At 54.8% G+C, this 16,856-nt stretch overlaps 5 protein-coding genes across 5 annotated transcripts; 3 read left to right on the top strand and 2 right to left on the bottom strand.

Annotated features, from left to right (window-relative positions):
• Window positions 1-955: 955 nt before the first annotated feature.
• On the bottom strand, window positions 956-2,861 carry J4E83_008284 (uncharacterized protein; the record flags this gene model as incomplete). Its single annotated transcript, XM_049335181.1, has 7 exons — window positions 956-1,031; window positions 1,084-1,123; window positions 1,171-1,359; window positions 1,415-2,027; window positions 2,072-2,206; window positions 2,254-2,529; window positions 2,580-2,861. 7 exons carry the CDS (start codon window positions 2,859-2,861, stop codon window positions 956-958), a joined length of 1,611 nt encoding a protein of 536 aa, XP_049185720.1.
• A 668-nt stretch (window positions 2,862-3,529) lies between these two features.
• Window positions 3,530-5,206, top strand: J4E83_008283 (uncharacterized protein; the record flags this gene model as incomplete). Its single annotated transcript, XM_049335180.1, has 5 exons — window positions 3,530-3,756; window positions 3,815-3,890; window positions 3,949-4,225; window positions 4,283-4,339; window positions 4,404-5,206. 5 exons carry the CDS (start codon window positions 3,530-3,532, stop codon window positions 5,204-5,206), a joined length of 1,440 nt encoding a protein of 479 aa, XP_049185719.1.
• Window positions 5,207-5,361: 155 nt separating this feature from the next.
• J4E83_008282 (uncharacterized protein) lies at window positions 5,362-7,539 on the bottom strand (the record flags this gene model as incomplete). Its single annotated transcript, XM_049335179.1, has 3 exons — window positions 5,362-5,704; window positions 5,758-7,042; window positions 7,098-7,539. 3 exons carry the CDS (start codon window positions 7,537-7,539, stop codon window positions 5,362-5,364), a joined length of 2,070 nt encoding a protein of 689 aa, XP_049185718.1.
• A 457-nt stretch (window positions 7,540-7,996) lies between these two features.
• J4E83_008281 (uncharacterized protein) lies at window positions 7,997-9,659 on the top strand (the record flags this gene model as incomplete). The annotated part of the gene is made up of 4 exons (XM_049335178.1): window positions 7,997-8,063; window positions 8,110-8,526; window positions 8,577-8,875; window positions 8,961-9,659. 4 exons carry the CDS (start codon window positions 7,997-7,999, stop codon window positions 9,657-9,659), a joined length of 1,482 nt encoding a protein of 493 aa, XP_049185717.1.
• A 2,825-nt stretch (window positions 9,660-12,484) lies between these two features.
• Window positions 12,485-16,737, top strand: J4E83_008280 (uncharacterized protein; the record flags this gene model as incomplete). Its single annotated transcript, XM_049335177.1, has 6 exons — window positions 12,485-13,007; window positions 13,057-13,167; window positions 13,216-13,491; window positions 13,544-16,158; window positions 16,210-16,341; window positions 16,393-16,737. The coding sequence occupies 6 exons, from the start codon at window positions 12,485-12,487 to the stop codon at window positions 16,735-16,737; spliced, it is 4,002 nt and encodes a 1,333-aa protein (XP_049185716.1).
• Window positions 16,738-16,856: the final 119 nt, after the last annotated feature.

Here is a 16,856-nt window from a genome sequence, read left to right as displayed (position 1 = left end):
TAATGGCGTTACTGTATTAGTCGCCAATGAGAAACGACGCGTCTGGGCTTGTCGATGCCTAGTCACTGGAGATGGGCTACTGGTGGCTGTTGATGGGACCCGACGTTCGCCTGCTGGTACTGACGACTTCCTTCGTGCCATCGGTCTGGTCGTGATAATGGGCTGAATTGAAGTCGCGACAGTCACCTTGCCGCTAGGTCGCGTGCTTGGTGATGGAGATGGCTTAGGGCTTTCGTGACCATCTACAGGCGAGCTGCATGGGCTTTCCACAGTTGTGCTGTTCTGACCATCCGTGAACGTTGTAGCCACGGCCTGCGAAGCTTTGGCATTGAGCCAGGGAAGTCTGTCCGATGTCGTTCGTGTTCCAAGCTTCTTGCGCTCCGGTGCCTTCGTCGTCTTTGGGAGAGCGCTCGACGCCTTCGAGGCATTGTTCTCAGACTCAGTCATGTTGTTAAGTAAACGATTGATTAGATCGGCCTGTCTGAGGCGGCGAACACGTGTGAAAACCAAAGACGGCAGTTTATGCGCTCATGTGAAGTTTGCCGACCGAGTTGCTAGAGGGTTGGGGTGAGAAGTCGGCCTAGAAGGTGAGATGCAAAATGAATATGAGACGACCAGCTTCGACTGCTCGCAGGTAAGCGCAAGCAGGGCGACGGAGGTAGAGGGTGTAGAAGAAGCTGGTCGTTATAGCGATGAGACAAAGGATGGACGGCTGGAAGGTGTGGAAGCGGTGTCGTGTGAGTGCGACAACATGGAGGTTGAGCTAGCTCTGTTTACCTGCCTGACACAACTGGTCTGCGGTTTGCTCTTTCCGTTGCTGCACAGGAAGGGCCCCGCTCACTTTGAGAGTAAGTGCGACACTCACCCACGTTATCTGAGATCTAAGCAAAGGCAGTTGTGACATTGCAGAGCTTCTTGTATCTTGGAGATATATCATACTACGTGCATCACATACTCACGACCGTATCGCCTCAAGCACTGTCCCAGTCATAGCAAGCACCTTCTCCTCTTCCAGCCGTTGCGCAACGAGCCTACAAAGATTAGCATTATCATCACCACAAAGAAGCTTCATGTAGTACTTACTGTAGACTAACCGGCAGGCCATGAAGCAGTTCAGGATTATCTGGCATTCATTAGTCATTATCAACTATGAGAAGATGTGCCACTTACAGCTATCATAAGCACCCTGACAGGCCTCGCTCTGAGCCTTATAGTCGCTCGCATACTTATCCAACGCCTTATCGACCGAGATTCCGCAAGGAAACGACGTGGCAGAGTAGTCAACCACGTTGTACACGCCGGTATATCCGACGTATTTGAAGTCGCCGTGCGCTACGCTTGAGTATGGGGTTGTTGGAGCTAATGATTGTCAGAAAAGAATGTTTCAGCAAAACCATAGTTCTCTCTGTCTTACCTAGAATGGCATCGAGTCCCTCAATGGCCATCCACTGTTCCAGGTATTGCCGCTGAAGCTCAGATCTCTCCGTATGTAGCTTCCACATATCATAGACGCCCAGCTCTTTGGCGTCTTTGTACTGCAACATCTCTGGCCGGTACGGCTCGCCTGTTACGCCGAGTAATGCTTCCACGCTCTTGCCTCCATCCGCAACGAACATGCGCCCCAGAAGTTCTATCGCCTTAGCATGCAACTTCGGATTCCAAGCCAAAACTTCATGCCCAGCCTTCTTCAGCTTGACCGCCGTCTCCTTCAGCGCACGTGTCACAGGCGGTGTAGGCAAACAAATACCGTCGTTGTAAAGCACCGCGATCTTAAGCTTCTTAGGAAGATCTACTGGTCGCCACGGTATCGGCAGCATCTTTGGATCTATCTTCCAGCACTCTGCGTCGATGATGGCTTTGGAGTACATGGTGATATCCGACAGTGTCTTTCCCATGGGTCCGTTTACGGATTGCACTGCTTCCTGGCCAGCGAGACCGGATCTGCATCGTTGTGTGGTGAAGCGACCGAAGGAGGGGCGCAGAGTGAAGATACCGGTACATGCCGCTGGGATACGCAAGCTGCCGCCCTGATATTGTCAGATCTGAAGGTCTAGTAGAAAGTGGTACTAACGATGTCTGTTCCGACGCCCAGAGGGCTCCCTCCAAATGCGATGAGGGCTGATTCTCCGCCTGAGGATCCACCAGACGTGACTTTGCGGTTGAGCGGGTTGACGGTACGGCCGAATGTGTTGTTCACGGACTCTGCCTGTGTCGTGTCAGTTTTCAGCTCGTTACATATGCGCGTGTACGTACGATCATCATGGCTGTTGGCACATTGGTCTTGCAATACTGGACAGCGCCCAGTCGACGCAGTATCTCTACCAGCGTCGCATCGTATTCGGCCGGTTGGTTCACTAACGAGGTGAAGCCTACGGTGCTGTCTTTCCCCTTTACGTTGAAGTTGTCTTTGAGCGATATAGGCAGGCCATGGAGCGGTCCTACGGTCTTGCCAGTTCGTTCGAGATGCTCATCGAGGGATTTAGCTTGTTGCACCGCTTCATCGAAGAAGGCGTCGCTGAGACAATTCGTCTATAATCCATCAGATCACCTCAACTCTACTCCACAAAACTCTGCCATACCAGTTGATGCGCTGCTGCGGCGCATTTGCAGAACGCGACCGTGACGTCTTCGGCGCTCCATGCTTTCGACGCGATCTTCTCGAGGATATCTGACGCGGTGCTCCCAGTGATCGCGAGTTCTGACTCCGTAAGCCATCCAGATTCCCTGGGCCACGTCGTGACATCGAGTTGTGATTCCGGTGGAAACTTGTCCTGGGGTATGCGGTATTGAGTCGGAATGGATTCCGCGAGGGCGGCGCGCTTCCCCGCGGCAACTTTCTCCCAGTTCGCTTCAGATGTCATACTTCAGGACTTCTTGCAACGCGAAACTACCGTGATATGGGAGACAGTAATACACAAGTATATTAAATTAGAAGAGGAACCTGTGTCCATCTCCGTGAGTATCCTTCGCCATTCCGTATTCCTATCCTCCCCACTCTCGGGTGCATCTGCGCCGCGGTCCATACGTGATGGCGGCCCTGAACCGAAGCCATCGAAGGCGTCGACAGTACCATTCCCCGCATTTACACGCGCCCAAGCCAGACTAAGTCCAAGCAGACATGCCGCTCAGTCGGCCGAGATAGACTGCCGTTGCTCAAGAGGATATACCTGCCGTGTTGAGATTCAGATACGCCTACCCAAGCACCCGATACCGGCAATCAGCTATCCAACCACAGGCGTCATGATCGTCGGTGAGGGTTACTGATTGTGAACGCTCCGAGTCAGGCATAAGTGGCGTACTATCATCCATATCTCGTTCCCAGCGTCTATCGGTCCTTTCATGCATGGACGGACAATGTCACCCGAAGAGATTCGAGACTACATACAGAACTGATAACGGCGATTGTTTGGAGACGCGATAAAATCGTCTTTTGTCGCGCAACCTCACATTACTAGCGACGGGGCGCATCACCTCTGCTCAGCTGAGGTCAACACTGCAACATCTCAACTTTGAGATAACAATCTCCAAAATGGCCAACAGCTTCATCGCCTATCTTCGAGGCGACCAGAATGCGCCAGGCGAGCGCAAGCTGGTGCAGAAGCTCGACTTCTTCATCCTTACTTTCTGCTGTCTCATGTACTTTCTGAACTATCTTGATCGCACAAACCTCAACAATGCGTATGTTTCTGGCATGAGGGAAGAGTTGAGCTTCAAAGGCAACCAGCTCAATCAAATCAACACCGTTTTCACTGTTGGGTGAGTGAGCATCAAGGAAAGAGACACGAGAAACTCTACTAATGTCACAAATCCTCAGATACACCATAGGCCAAGTCCCATGCAACATAGCCCTCTACTACATAAAACCCCGCTACTTCTTCCCAGCATGCATGGTACATCTCTCCCCATCCCTCACCCAACCACCCTTCATATCCTAACACCACCACGCAGGTAGCATGGGCGGGCCTAACAATGGTAACAGCCGCGGCGCAAAAGCCACAAGACATAATGGCCATCCGCTTCTTCCAAGCGCTCTTCGAATCCTCCACCTTTGTAGGAACCCACTACATCTTAGGCTCCTGGTACACAGAAAAAGAGCTAGGGAAAAGATCCGGCATCTTCACTGCTTCGGGTCTGGCAGGCACGATGATAGGCGGGTTTATCCAGACGGGAATTCATAGTAGTATGGATGGGTTGAGGGGGATGAGTGGGTGGAGGTGGTTGTTCAGTAAGTTTTCAATTCTATCCACACATCTACATACACATGTATTAACATCGTTCTCAGTAATCGACGGCATAATCACCCTCCCCGTAGCCCTCTACGGTTTCCTCCTCTTCCCCGGTAAGTCCTGGCTATACGAAATGCATGTGAGACATGTACTGACTTCGTACCTCTACCTCTGCAGACACCCCCCGTAACACAAGGGCCCCCTACCTCTCCGCCACCGAAAAAGCCCTCGCCATATCCCGCGTCCCCGAAGTCAGCGAACGAACCCCCATCTCCTTCTCCTTCCTAAAACACTGCTTCTCTACGTGGTACTGGTATTTCTTCGTCATCCTCTGGATCCTCGCCGGAGAAACCGAGTCCTTCAGCACAAACGCCTTGCTGCAACTGTACATGCGGTCTCATCCAACGGAAACATACACCGTAGCCCAGAACAACAACTACCCAACCGGCGTCCCAGCAGTCGGCATAGCATCCACCCTCTTCTGGGCGACCCTCACGGATTTCATGGGCGGAAAGCGTTATCTAGTCGGTTACTGGATCGCCGCCACCGGCATAATTACCTCCGCGCTCATCCTCGCGTATCCAGAATCCACACCCATCCACTTCGGCATGTACTACTGGGCGGGCAGCGTATACGCCTGCCAAGCCACTTTCTTCGCGTGGGCGAACGATGTGCTGCGGTACGAAGAAGATAGTCTGCGTGCCGTGGTGATAGCGAGTATGAATATGGGGAGTAATGCGATTAATGCTTGGTGGAGTATTTTGTTCTACGGCGCGGATATGGCGCCGTATTTTACGAGGGGCATGTGGGCTATGATTGCGGTTAGTATTGGCATGGGGGTGTGGTGTGCGGGCGGTGTTTGGTGGCAGGAGAGGAGTGAGCGGAGGAGGGAGGGGAGTGTTGTGCATGCTGAGGTTAGGGGGAAGGGGGAGGAGGAGGGGAGGTTTGCGGGGGGTGAAGGCGAGGCAGAGAAAGTGTAGTCGTTTTTTGGTGTTGTTGTACTTCTACTGAGCGGCTCCAGGAGCTAATACAAACGCCTTGATAACGCCGAATTGTTATGCAATCATACTACCATCCATCCATCAAGAGCACAAGACCTATCCTACCCTGTCCCATATTTCTCAAATCAAACCCCCTATGACACACCACCGAACCTCTGGCTCGCCCTCCCGCCACGCATACTATTCATGAAATCAGCCGAAGGATCACTGCCCAGTCCATTCCAGCCATTAGCACCAACACGCTGGCCCTCCCTCTGCGCCTTGTTAATCTTCTCCTGGAGCTGCGAGGCCCCCGAATCGATAAGCTGGAGCTGAGCAAGCTGTGTGTTGAGGACGCGGACGACTTTCGTAAGGGGATCGTCTGGCTTGCCCGTCTTGCTGAGCGTCTGCGATGTGTTGTTGATTTCTTCAATCATCTCCGTGAGGTCTTTGTTGAGTTCGTTGAGGCGGTCTTGCAGTTTTTCGGCGAGCTTGTAGCTGGGTGGTTGTTAGTCATTGTGCAAATTTTGAGGGTTATAGATACAACTTACGTCCTCTCGCGCTCTTGGTCTGGGCCGCGAAGCGTCTCGTTCTTGCCGCTGACACCGTGCATCTTCATGAGGTTATCAATCTCCTTCTCGTAGCGATCGAGGTAAGAGTCGAGCTCTTGCTGGTTCTCCTCCATCATCGTTAGCTGCCTCTCGACTTCGGCGGCGTCACGCTCGGCTTGGAAGGTCTTGGAGTACAGTTGGCGGACTTTGTCGGAGTTCTCGACGAGCGCCCTATCCCATGATGCGACTGTCTCGGCTTGCGATTGGAATTCCTTCTGGTACTTGGATAGGTCGGCGGCCCAGCGGGTGATGATCTCGTCCATGGACTTGTTCTTCAGGCGTGATTGCGCTGATGGTGCGGGTCCGGCAGTCGACGCAGCAAGTCCACTTTGGCCTGCATTGTTTCCGCTTGTCGCTCCAGGGGCTGGAGTTGGCTGTGAAGTGGTGTTGGACGACGCTGCTGGTGCTTCGCTTCCTGCAGGCTTGCTGAACAAGCTGGGAGTGGCTCCAGATGTGGTGGTGGTAGCAGCTCCAGAAGCAGCGGACGTGGTGTTGCCGCCTCCCAAGCCACTTCCAAGGCTGGGGAATAAGGATGTGTTTGACGATGCGGTTGTCGTAGGCGCACCGCTTGTTGCCGTGGTCGTAGCTCCAGTTGTTGCAGCGGTGCTAGCGGGAGCAGCAGGCTTGGGAAAGCTGAAGCCACCGCCCGTAGATGCTGGTGTGGAAGCTCCCGCAGGCGAGAATAGGCTCGGTGCCGCAGAACCGGATGACGCAGCGTTGTTTCCACCCAGACTCGGGCCCGAGGTCGCAGTAGGCTGCGTAGAAGCTGGCGCAGCAGACGAGGTACCCAAGCTAAATCCTCCCAATGGCTTCGCAGGTGTCGAGGAGGGGGTGCTGCTGCCCAGCCCGCCGAATAGACCACCTGCAGGTTTGGAAGCCTGCGCGTCTTGCGAAGCAGGCGCTGACGGACCACCTCCGAATAGGCCGCCCGAGGGAGCAGACGCAGGTGCAGCGGGCTTGTTCGCATCGCCCGAGGCGCCTGTGTTTCCTCCTAGGCTGAAGCCGCCTGAAGGCTTCGCGGCAGATTGTCCGGATGCAGCGCCGAAGAGACCAGGTGTGGAAGACGCAGAGGTTGCTGCTGGCTTTTGGCCGAACAGCGAGGATGTGCCTCCGCTAGACTGGTTGTTCTGGCCGAATAGACTTCCACCTGGAGGTGCGCCGGCTGGAGTGGTGGAGGGGAGGAAAGACGTCTTGTTTGCTGCGGGCGTGGCTGTTGGTGTCGAGCCTAGACGACATGTCAGCAGTCGCGTTGGATGTCACAGAAATGCCCAGCTACTCACTACCTGCTCCGCCGAATCCACCAAATGGAGAGCCGGAAGATGCTGGCGCCGCGCCAGTTGAAGCTCCACCGAAGAGTCCACCAGCTGGTTTTGGCGCATCTCCCTCCTTCTTCTGTCCGAAGCCAAAACCGCCGCCGAAACCTGGTGTTGAGGATGGGGCCGGTGTAGCTGAGCCTCCGCCAAACAGACCACCACCAGGCTTGGATGCAGGTGTGTTGGATGCGCCGCCGAAAAGACCGCCTGAGCCGCCTGAACTAGCTGCGCCACCGCCAAAGAGGCCGCCGCCGCCGCTGCTAGCTGGTGTGCTCGAGGTGTTGTTTGCGGTGCCGAAGAGAGATGGCGTCGCGCTGCCAGTGGAGGGTGCAGCGCCAAACAGCGACTTCTGGGGAGTGTTGCTGCCGCCGCTGTTGTTGGCAGCGCCGCCGAATGTGAAGCCGCTCATGATAGCGGGTGTGCAGGAGAGCTCTGGTGTTTGTTGTTGATGGGCGACGGAGCTGTTGTGGTCGGCGAGATATCGAGAACGCGCGAAAGTCTAGTCGTGTCGCGCCCGGGGATGCAATGGTCGGGCCGCTAATGGACGAGGTCAAAGAATTGCGCGTAGTCGTGTATTCTCCTCACGCGCATCGACGTCGCGCCCAAAAGTTAGACAAACAGGTGCAAGGGTCGGGGCTTAGCTCCGGTGAATCGTTGTTCCCACCTTCCCGCTGCTGGAGCGTCCAGACCGCTCGTCCCCGCTAATCGAGCGTGCCTGAACGACGACACGCTCAAGCAACGAGGCGCAGTCTCCTGTCGCCTTCGCAGATCATCCCTCCTCCGCCTCTATAACCGTGACCCAGGTCTCACGACGTCTCCCACAACACACACACCCCGTCAAGTATAGCAACATCAATTGCCTCGACATGCCGGACGAGCTAGCACCACCCCGCAAGAGCGTAGAGCTGGAAGACCCCGGCGCGAAAGAGCTGGGTATGTCGTCTTGCTCACACGACGTATCAATCCTAACATCACACAGCCGACTCAAGCGACGAGCACTTCTCCGATGCTACCGAAGGCCAGCCTGCGCGGTCGGACATGACCTCGCCCATTCCCATCACACGAGTCGAGCGAGTCGACGACGAGCCAGCCCACGGCGAGGTTCCCGGAACAGACGCATACAACATGCGCACCCAAGACGCTGTCCCCGACGAGGTTGAGATTGTCCCAGAAGGCGCACGAAGTCGCAGTGCCTCGCGCGTCAGCGTCAGCGACAGGCCTCTGACACCAGGAGGAACGCCAGTGCCCAAGACAATTGTCGAGAAGATCGACCCCGACCAGCCCAGCTACGGCGATGTCCCCGGTACACTTGCCCACCAGCAACGTCTGGCCGATGCTACGCCTGACGTGGTTGTCAGAGCACCGGAGGAGCCTTCTCAGAGCAGCAGCAATCCAGGTACGTAGGGCATTTCCTTGGTGCCTCCTGCGTACCATTGACGGAAGAAGGGTCACCAACCTCGCATGACAGGTCCCCAATAAGCCCGAGTGACGGCGCAACCGAAGCCGCACCTGAAACACTTGCCGAAGCCGACGCCGACGCCTCGATCGAGCAAGACGACGACTTTGGCAACGCTGACGGTGACGACGATGGTTTTGGCGATTTCGACGACTTTGAAGAAGGCGAAGAGGGTGACGATGATTTTGGGGACTTTGACGATGGGTTTCAGCAAGGCGAGGACGATGCAGAGACATCATTTGATAAGCCCCCAGAACAGCCTCCTGTACCTGTCCCCTCGCCAGGTCCTGTAAGTCGCAGCAATTCTAGTCCACATATACTACTGCCTTGTCCGCTTGCTGTGGTGACAATCTGACTAACCTCTCCTTCTACAGCCCGTCTTAGACTTTGACCAACTCACATCACTTGAAGATATCGTCTCAGCAACACAGCCATATCTTGATGACATGTACCCTGCACAGGACGGCATACCCACAATATCCACCAATCCCGAGGAAACGCGGTCCATATTCCTCTCGGAACGGAGTCATTCATTATGGACCCAATTAGTCGCACCGCCGCCACTACAACCTCCCGACTGGGTCCGCTCGCGCATACGGCGGCTGTTCCTGGTCTCCCTAGGTGTACCCGTCGACCTTGACGAGATCCTCCCTGCATCCAAACAAAAGAAGCTCATCCTCCCTTCAATACACATACCCGGCGGCTCACCGCGCCCCTCTTCAGACGGTCGAAATAACGGTGGTCCCTTGGGACGCATCAAGCGCGAGAACGAATCATCCACTTCAGTTGACTCATCAAGTTCAAAACCAGAGCGGAAACGCAAGGGACCGCCACCACCACCGGAACTGGACATCAGCAGTACCATGCAGCTTTGCGCGACAACAGATGCAGCACTGCAAGGCTTGACTGACGAGGAGCTGAAGATGCACATCGACCACCTAAAGGGTTTGCAAGAAAGAGCAAAAGAGGTGTTCGAGTACTGGCAGAAGAGATTAGAAAGCGCACTAGGCGACAAGGACGCCTTTGAGCAAGTCATCGAGAGTCTGGTTGCGCATGCGAAGAAGCTCAGGTAGCCAGTCTCATGTTTCTGAAATACAGATTAATCATATTTCCATTGACGCAGCCATGTTTTGGAGATGTCGTTTGTATCTGACCCCTTGTGATTCGCCCGTGGATTCATTTCTTGGGTCAAGCGAACCACAGTTGTCATGGAGCTCGCACATTCTAGTGCCAAAATAGGTGTAATAAAAGGGTGGGAGGATCTTTTCTTTCTCTTGGACTATCTCTTGTAGGATTACACTGCAGGACCTGTCTTCTGAAAATTTCCAACTGCCGCGAGATAGATTACCATGTCATATACTACTACCAGAACTACTACCACTACCTTTACCACAACCTATACCAGAACCACTAGAACTATCTATACGCATACCGCGGCTGCTATAAACATTACTGTTTTCACAAGTCATACAAGCCCCGCAAGCACGAGTACCACCACAACCACAACCGCAACTATGCCGTACATCGAAATAAACAACACACCTGCCCGGACGCGCACAGCACCCTACGGATCACGCTCAGCCTTTACCAATTTCGGCCTCAAACAAATCCGCACAGAATGCCTCGACGCCCACGAAGACAGCTGTTCAATCTGTCTCGAACCATATTCCGATATCGACCCCGGTACAAAGATTAACATATGCCGCCACATCTTCCACAAATCCTGTTTAATGACATGGCTGGAATCATCATCAACATGTCCCATGTGTCGAGCCGACCTCTTCGTTCCCGCATCACGAAGACCAGGATATGTAATCCGTCACCTATGGCCTCCAATACGGGACTCCCGGATTGATACTTCAAGAGTCAACATGGAGGGTGAAAATGGAAGCGAAAGCACGAATCCGAGGAGGAATTTGTTTGAGAGGAGGGGTGGGGTTGGGGCCGTTCCTGCGCTACCGCTACCGCATGCAAGGACTGATGCGGAGTTATCGATGATGGTGGGGAGGGAGGAGAGGGATGGGCCGGATGCGCTTGATGCTTTGGCGACGTGGAGGATGGGGGCTTTTGAGGAGGGGAGGGAGGGGAGGGAGATGGGGGAGACGCCGCTGGATTATTGAGGGGATGGGAGGTGTATGATGACTTCTGAGGTGCATGTATTCTGCAAATGTGGTTTGAGGTTGAGAGATCCCGAGAGACTACGTTGTTGGAATGGATGGTGTTTGATGGGTTTTGATGTGTATGTATTCTGCGGGCATGTAGCAAAGTTGAGAGATTCCAAGAGACTACGTTATGGCAACAGAGGATCTAGAACCACGAGTGGGGGATGTGTATTCTGCAAACACGTCATGAAATCGAGAAATGTCGGTCGATAGGCTTGCTCCTGGAAAGTAAGCGTAGAGACTACGTAGTCGCAAGAGAGAATTCAGCACAACTTTTCTAGAAGAATTTCCAAATTTAGATGGCTTCCTTGTGTATAGTGGAGGGGTCCCTAGGTGGATACATAGTAGGTAAACCGTACTAATTCGTCACGATCCACATGACTGATCTTGGACATGTATATCGTGTTGAGTGTCGTGAAATACCTTGATGTTGCAAAAGCAAATCTAATTTCTGTAGGGTTGTCCGCTGCGTGGAACTTGGTCCCGGGGCGAGGACCCGGGGAGTGTTCGGATGCGCCGACCGGGTTCCCAATGTTTCCTTGCTTTGGTGCAACGGCGAGTCGATTGTGGACAGCGCAAGAACACGTCCTCGCATGTTAGCCAGCATGTGCCGGCATCCGCTCAGACACGCTTACTGCAGTCGGCCGGACGGCCGGGAGAGACCCTGAGCGAAGCGACGTGCTTTGTGAACAAGCGTACCCCACCGTACGCACCATCACAGAGCCCCTCTGTCAGCTGTCAGTCAGCGCACGATAAGATATGAGAGTATTGCGATCGATGGCGCTGAAACCACGGCACGAGTACGGCAGGTGCAGTGGCATGCAGATCAAACAGGAGAGCAGCGCAGAGCTGCCGTGGCTAAATTAGAGGCGCTTTCACAGTTGGCCGTGGGCGTTGAAGTCCATGGTGTCCGCGGTGTGGTGCGATGCTAGGCGATGCCTGTTCCGCGCGCCGTTAGCAGCGAATAGGGGTAATTTGCCACACTGGTGGGTGCAGGTGGCTTCGGTCGCACTGCCATTCGTCGCTCTGTTCGTAAACTCGTACGTGCTAAGAGCTGGCACGCGGACGGGAAATGCATGGTCACACTTCATTTCGCGGGCCATGACGTCGGCGGTGTGCAGTGGTGTTGTGCTGGAGGGCTGAATTTGCGGTGGTTTGTTCACCAAGTGGCCGTTGGCAGCCATAGTCCGCCCTGTCCGTTTCTGAGCTCGGCCGTGCACGTGTGGACCCACCCGTGCAGCACGCATCGCTAGGCAGTTCGCGACGTAGCGCTCAACTGTCATCTTCGCGTCCAGTCTGCTTTCCCAACCCGGCAGCATGTCGGGCAATCCTTTTGGCAGTGAGGCAGCATAGTGTAGCACGCCCGTGACGCTGCGTTGGGCTGGCGTGTTCCATCTCTCTTCCGCCGCGCTCCCCTCTGCTCCTCCATCGTGTGGCGTGCGGCTATTCTTCACGCTGCCTAGCTGCTAGATCCCGCGCTAGCCCTGTTTGAGCCATACTGGATATCCATTCCAGCGGGGCCCCTGCTTGCGCTTCCTCGATACCTCTCGAGTTCATCTCGCGATCCATCAGCATCCTCGCAGCCGTCTGCACCGGCAGACTCTTCAGTCCCTCCTTTGTCCGTTTCCGCCTGCCCTCGCACCGAAACTTGACCCGCCGCACTTCCCTCCTCTCCCCCGTTCCAGATGCGCACATAGCAGCCTTTTGAGCCTCGCACCCTTCCACCCGCCGCCACAATGGCCGCAGAGACGTACTCGAGCGTCTCAGCCATCATCCGCAACCTCGCCCGCCAACATGACCCCACGCGAGACCCCAGCTTCAGCGCACAGGTTTCGGCCAATGGAGCCAAGACGGCCGCCAACGCCATCGCTCTGCCGGGCCCGGAGAGCGAAGAGAAGACACAACTCGAGCAGGAGCTGTCGGCGCTCTGCTCAAGAATAGATTTCCTCGAGCACAAGAGCAGCCACGCCGCGACCAAGCAGGGCCAGTTCCCTCTGACACCCGCACAAGAGCCCCCGGAGGAGGGCGTATTATATACACAGGCCGGCGTCGTGCGCGGCAACAACGGCCCACCCGTCCAGGGCCGCCGGGGATCCAACAAGGAGCGCGCCATCTGGGTGTCCAACTGGCTCGCAGCCAAAGAGTCGAATGGCGACCCCGAGCAGCCCGCCGCAGCCCTCACCGAGGAGCAGCTTAACTACCTGCGCGTACACCTGAACCAGCAAGCCGACCAGATAAGGAACCAGCGCGAGCACATTGGTAAGGGCGTGCAAATGGAGTCGCATGCGCTCATTCTGACATGATACAGACAACCTGAGCCAGGAAGTGAACAAGCAGTTGACGACACAGAGCATGGTATTCGAACACGGCATTGAAGACATCGGCGCACTTAAGAGAGAACTCGGCAAACATCAACAGGGTAGGCTCTACAGCCTCACATAGGCGTTGACACGGCTAACATGTTTAGCCAACTTGGCTTTCCAAAAGGCACTGCGGGAAATCGGCGCCATCGTCACGGCCGTGGCCATGGGTGACTTGAGCAAGAAGGTCTTGATCCATGCTAAGGAGATGGACCCTGAAATCACTCTGTTTAAGCGCACGATCAACACCATGGTGGATCAACTCCAGGAGTTTGCTAGTCAGGTTACATTCCTCGCCCGAGAGGTCGGCACCGAAGGCAGATTGGGCGGTCAAGCCAACCTACCAGGAGTTGCTGGTATTTGGGCTGAGCTGACTGACAGTGGTACGTTGTGATTAGGGTTCCACTATCGGCCCGATGCTAACGTGTCCTGCAGTTAATGGGATGGCCAAGAATCTTACCGACCAGGTGCGAGAGATCGCCGTAGTCACCACCGCAGTCGCCATGGGTGACCTCAGTCGCAAGATTGAACGTCCGGCCCGCGGAGAAATTCTGCAGCTGCAACAGACCATCAACAGCATGGTGGACCAACTGCAGTCGTTTGCGACTGAAGTATCCAAGGTGGCCAGAGATGTCGGAACCGAAGGAAAGCTCGGTGGTCAGGCTGAAATCGCTGGTGTCAAGGGCATGTGGAACGAACTCACAGTGAACGTGAACGCCATGGCTCAAAATCTTACTACACAAGTGCGAGACATTGCCCAAGTGACAACGGCTGTCGCGCAGGGTAACCTCACCCGGAAAGTCGAAGCCGAATGCAAGGGTGAGATTTTGGAACTCAAGAACACGATCAATCGCATGGTGGACCAGCTGCAGCAATTCGCCCATGAAGTCACCAAGATTGCGAGAGAGGTCGGATCCGAGGGTCGCCTTGGTGGCCAAGCTACAGTGCATGGTGTTGAGGGAACCTGGAAAGATCTCACTGAGAATGTGAACGGTATGGCCATGAACCTCACAACACAAGTGCGAGAGATCGCCGAAGTCACTACAGCCGTCGCAAGAGGAGATTTGAGCAGGAAGGTCAAGGCAGAGGTCCAGGGTGAAATTCTGTCCCTCAAGATTACCATCAACACCATGGTGGACCGTCTTAACACATTCGCACAAGAGGTCAGCAAGGTGGCCCGTGAGGTCGGCACAGACGGTATCCTCGGCGGCCAAGCGCAGGTCGACAACGTTGAAGGCAAGTGGAAGGACCTTACCAACAATGTCAACACCATGGCCCAGAACTTGACGCTGCAAGTGCGAAGTATCTCCGAGGTCACACAGGCCATCGCCAAGGGAGATATGAGCCGCAGAGTGCACGTGGACGCCGAAGGAGAGATTCGACTACTCAAAGACACTATCAACGACATGGTTATGAGACTAGACGAATGGTCTCTTGCTGTGAAGCGCGTAGCTCGCGATGTGGGCGTAGACGGAAAGATGGGCGGCCAAGCAGATGTAAGAGACATCGACGGCAGATGGAAAGAGATCACCACAGACGTCAACACCATGGCCCAGAATCTTACGTCCCAGGTGCGCGCTTTCGGCGACATCACCAACGCTGCCATGGAGGGCAAGTTCACCCAAATCACCGTCGAGGCTTCCGGCGAGATGGACGAGCTGAAGCGCAAGATCAACCAGATGGTGTCCAGTTTGCGAGAGAGTATTCAAAGGAACACAGCAGCCAGGGAAGCCGCCGAGTTGGCCAACAAGACCAAGTCCGAGTTCCTCGCCAATATGTCGCACGAGATCCGAACACCCATGAACGGTATCATTGGAATGACCCAGCTTACGCTCGACACCGACCTTACGCACGCACAACGAGAGATGTTGACTATTGTTCATAACCTGGCTGGTCAATTATTGACCATCATTGACGACATCCTCGATATCTCCAAGATCGAGGCCAACCGCATGGTCATGGAAGAGATTCCGTTCTCAATGCGAGGCACAATCTTCAACGCCCTCAAATCTCTGGCATCAAGAGCCAACGAGCGGAAGCTGAACCTCGCCTACGACGTATCTTATAAGGTGCCCGACTACGTTGTGGGTGATTCTTTCAGGTTGAGGCAGATTATCCTCAACTTGGTCGGTAACGCTATCAAGTTCACAGAGCTAGGAGAAGTCAAGGTGGCCATCTCCATGGCGCAAGAGCAAGAATGCGGCCCAGATCACTACGTGTTCCAGTTTGCTGTTTCCGACACTGGAATAGGCATCCGTGGCGACAAGCTCAATCTCATCTTCGACACCTTCCAGCAAGCGGACGGTTCCACTACCAGGAAGTTCGGTGGTACCGGCTTGGGTCTATCCATCTCCAAACGTCTCGTCACCCTCATGGGCGGTCGTATGTGGGTCGAGTCAGACTTTGGCAAGGGCAGTGTGTTCTACTTCACATGCAGAGTACGTCTCGGCACGCCGGAGGTTACCGCCATCCGGCCTCAGCTTGTGGCGTACAAGCAGCACGCCGTCCTGTTTGTCGACCAAGGCAACACGGGCTTCTCAGACCAGATCATTGAGCACCTCAAGACACTTGACCTCGTACCCATGGTGGTCAAGTCGATTGAGGAGGTTCCTGAGACGACGAAGAGGACCGACATGCCCTATGACTGCGTTATCGTTGACAACGACAACACAGCGCGGGAGCTCAGGATTGCCGAACGCTTCAAATACATTCCTCTCGTCATGCTTACGCCACATGTATGCATCAGCCTCAGGTCCGCGCTTGAGAATGGTATTTCGAGCTACATGACAACACCCTGTTTGCCGATCGATTTGGGTAACGCGCTCATCCCCGCACTTGATGGTCGCGCCGCACCTCTGGTCTCGGATCACTCCAAGTCTTTCCAGATTCTCCTGGCTGAAGACAACGCTGTCAACCAGAAGCTTGCCGTCAGGATTCTGGAGAAGTACCACCACAGAGTCACTGTGGCTAACAACGGTCTTGAAGCCTTTGAGCACATCCAGAAGAAGCGCTACGACTGTGTGCTTATGGACGTGCAAATGCCCGTCATGGTGAGTTGAGCCACATTTCCAAACGCAAGTACACCACTAACATCATCTCAGGGCGGTTTCGAAGCCACAGCAAAGATCCGTGAATGGGAACGTGAGAACGGTATCCCGTCAACACCCGTCATCGCCCTCACAGCACACGCCATGGTTGGTGATCGCGAGAAGTGTCTCGCTGCACAGATGGATGTACGTTACCATGATGTCAAGACCATTTCCTGCTACTAACGCCTATCTCAGGACTACCTATCCAAACCCCTCCGCCAGAACCAACTCATCCAAACAATCCTGCGCTGCGCCACCGTCGGCAGCAGTAGCAGCACAATGTACGACCACACAAGCGAGTCTCGCTACACAGCATCCTCGCACCTCCCCAGCATCAGCGTCCCCGGCCGGGACAACAACGGCGGCGCCTCGTCCTCATCACAGGGCGGCCTCCCCAGCCCCGGCAAGAAGCGCCCACAGCTCGAAACGCGCGGCTTCACAGAACGCGGAGGCGGAGCGCAAAGCCCAAACCTGCTGGCGGTGGATCAGACGGATAATGGCAGTGTCGAGAGAGTACGTTCCTTGTCCGCTAGTTTGTGAGTAAATTGACCCTAATATGTGTGTGTGTGTTGTAGCTTTTGCTGCGGAGTCACAGTAGCTGAGAATTTTTTTGTGACGTTTAAAGGAAGAGGAGAAGGCTTGATTAAGCTCACTTGAAA

The sequence above is a fragment of the Alternaria metachromatica genome (genome assembly GCF_023757995.1).
Source record: "Alternaria metachromatica strain BMP 0045 chromosome Unknown scaffold_23, whole genome shotgun sequence".
Taxonomy (NCBI): Eukaryota; Fungi; Ascomycota; class Dothideomycetes; order Pleosporales; family Pleosporaceae; genus Alternaria; species Alternaria metachromatica.
The sequence above is the reverse complement of the archived record's forward strand: the minus strand, read 5'-3'. Positions and strand labels throughout refer to the sequence as shown.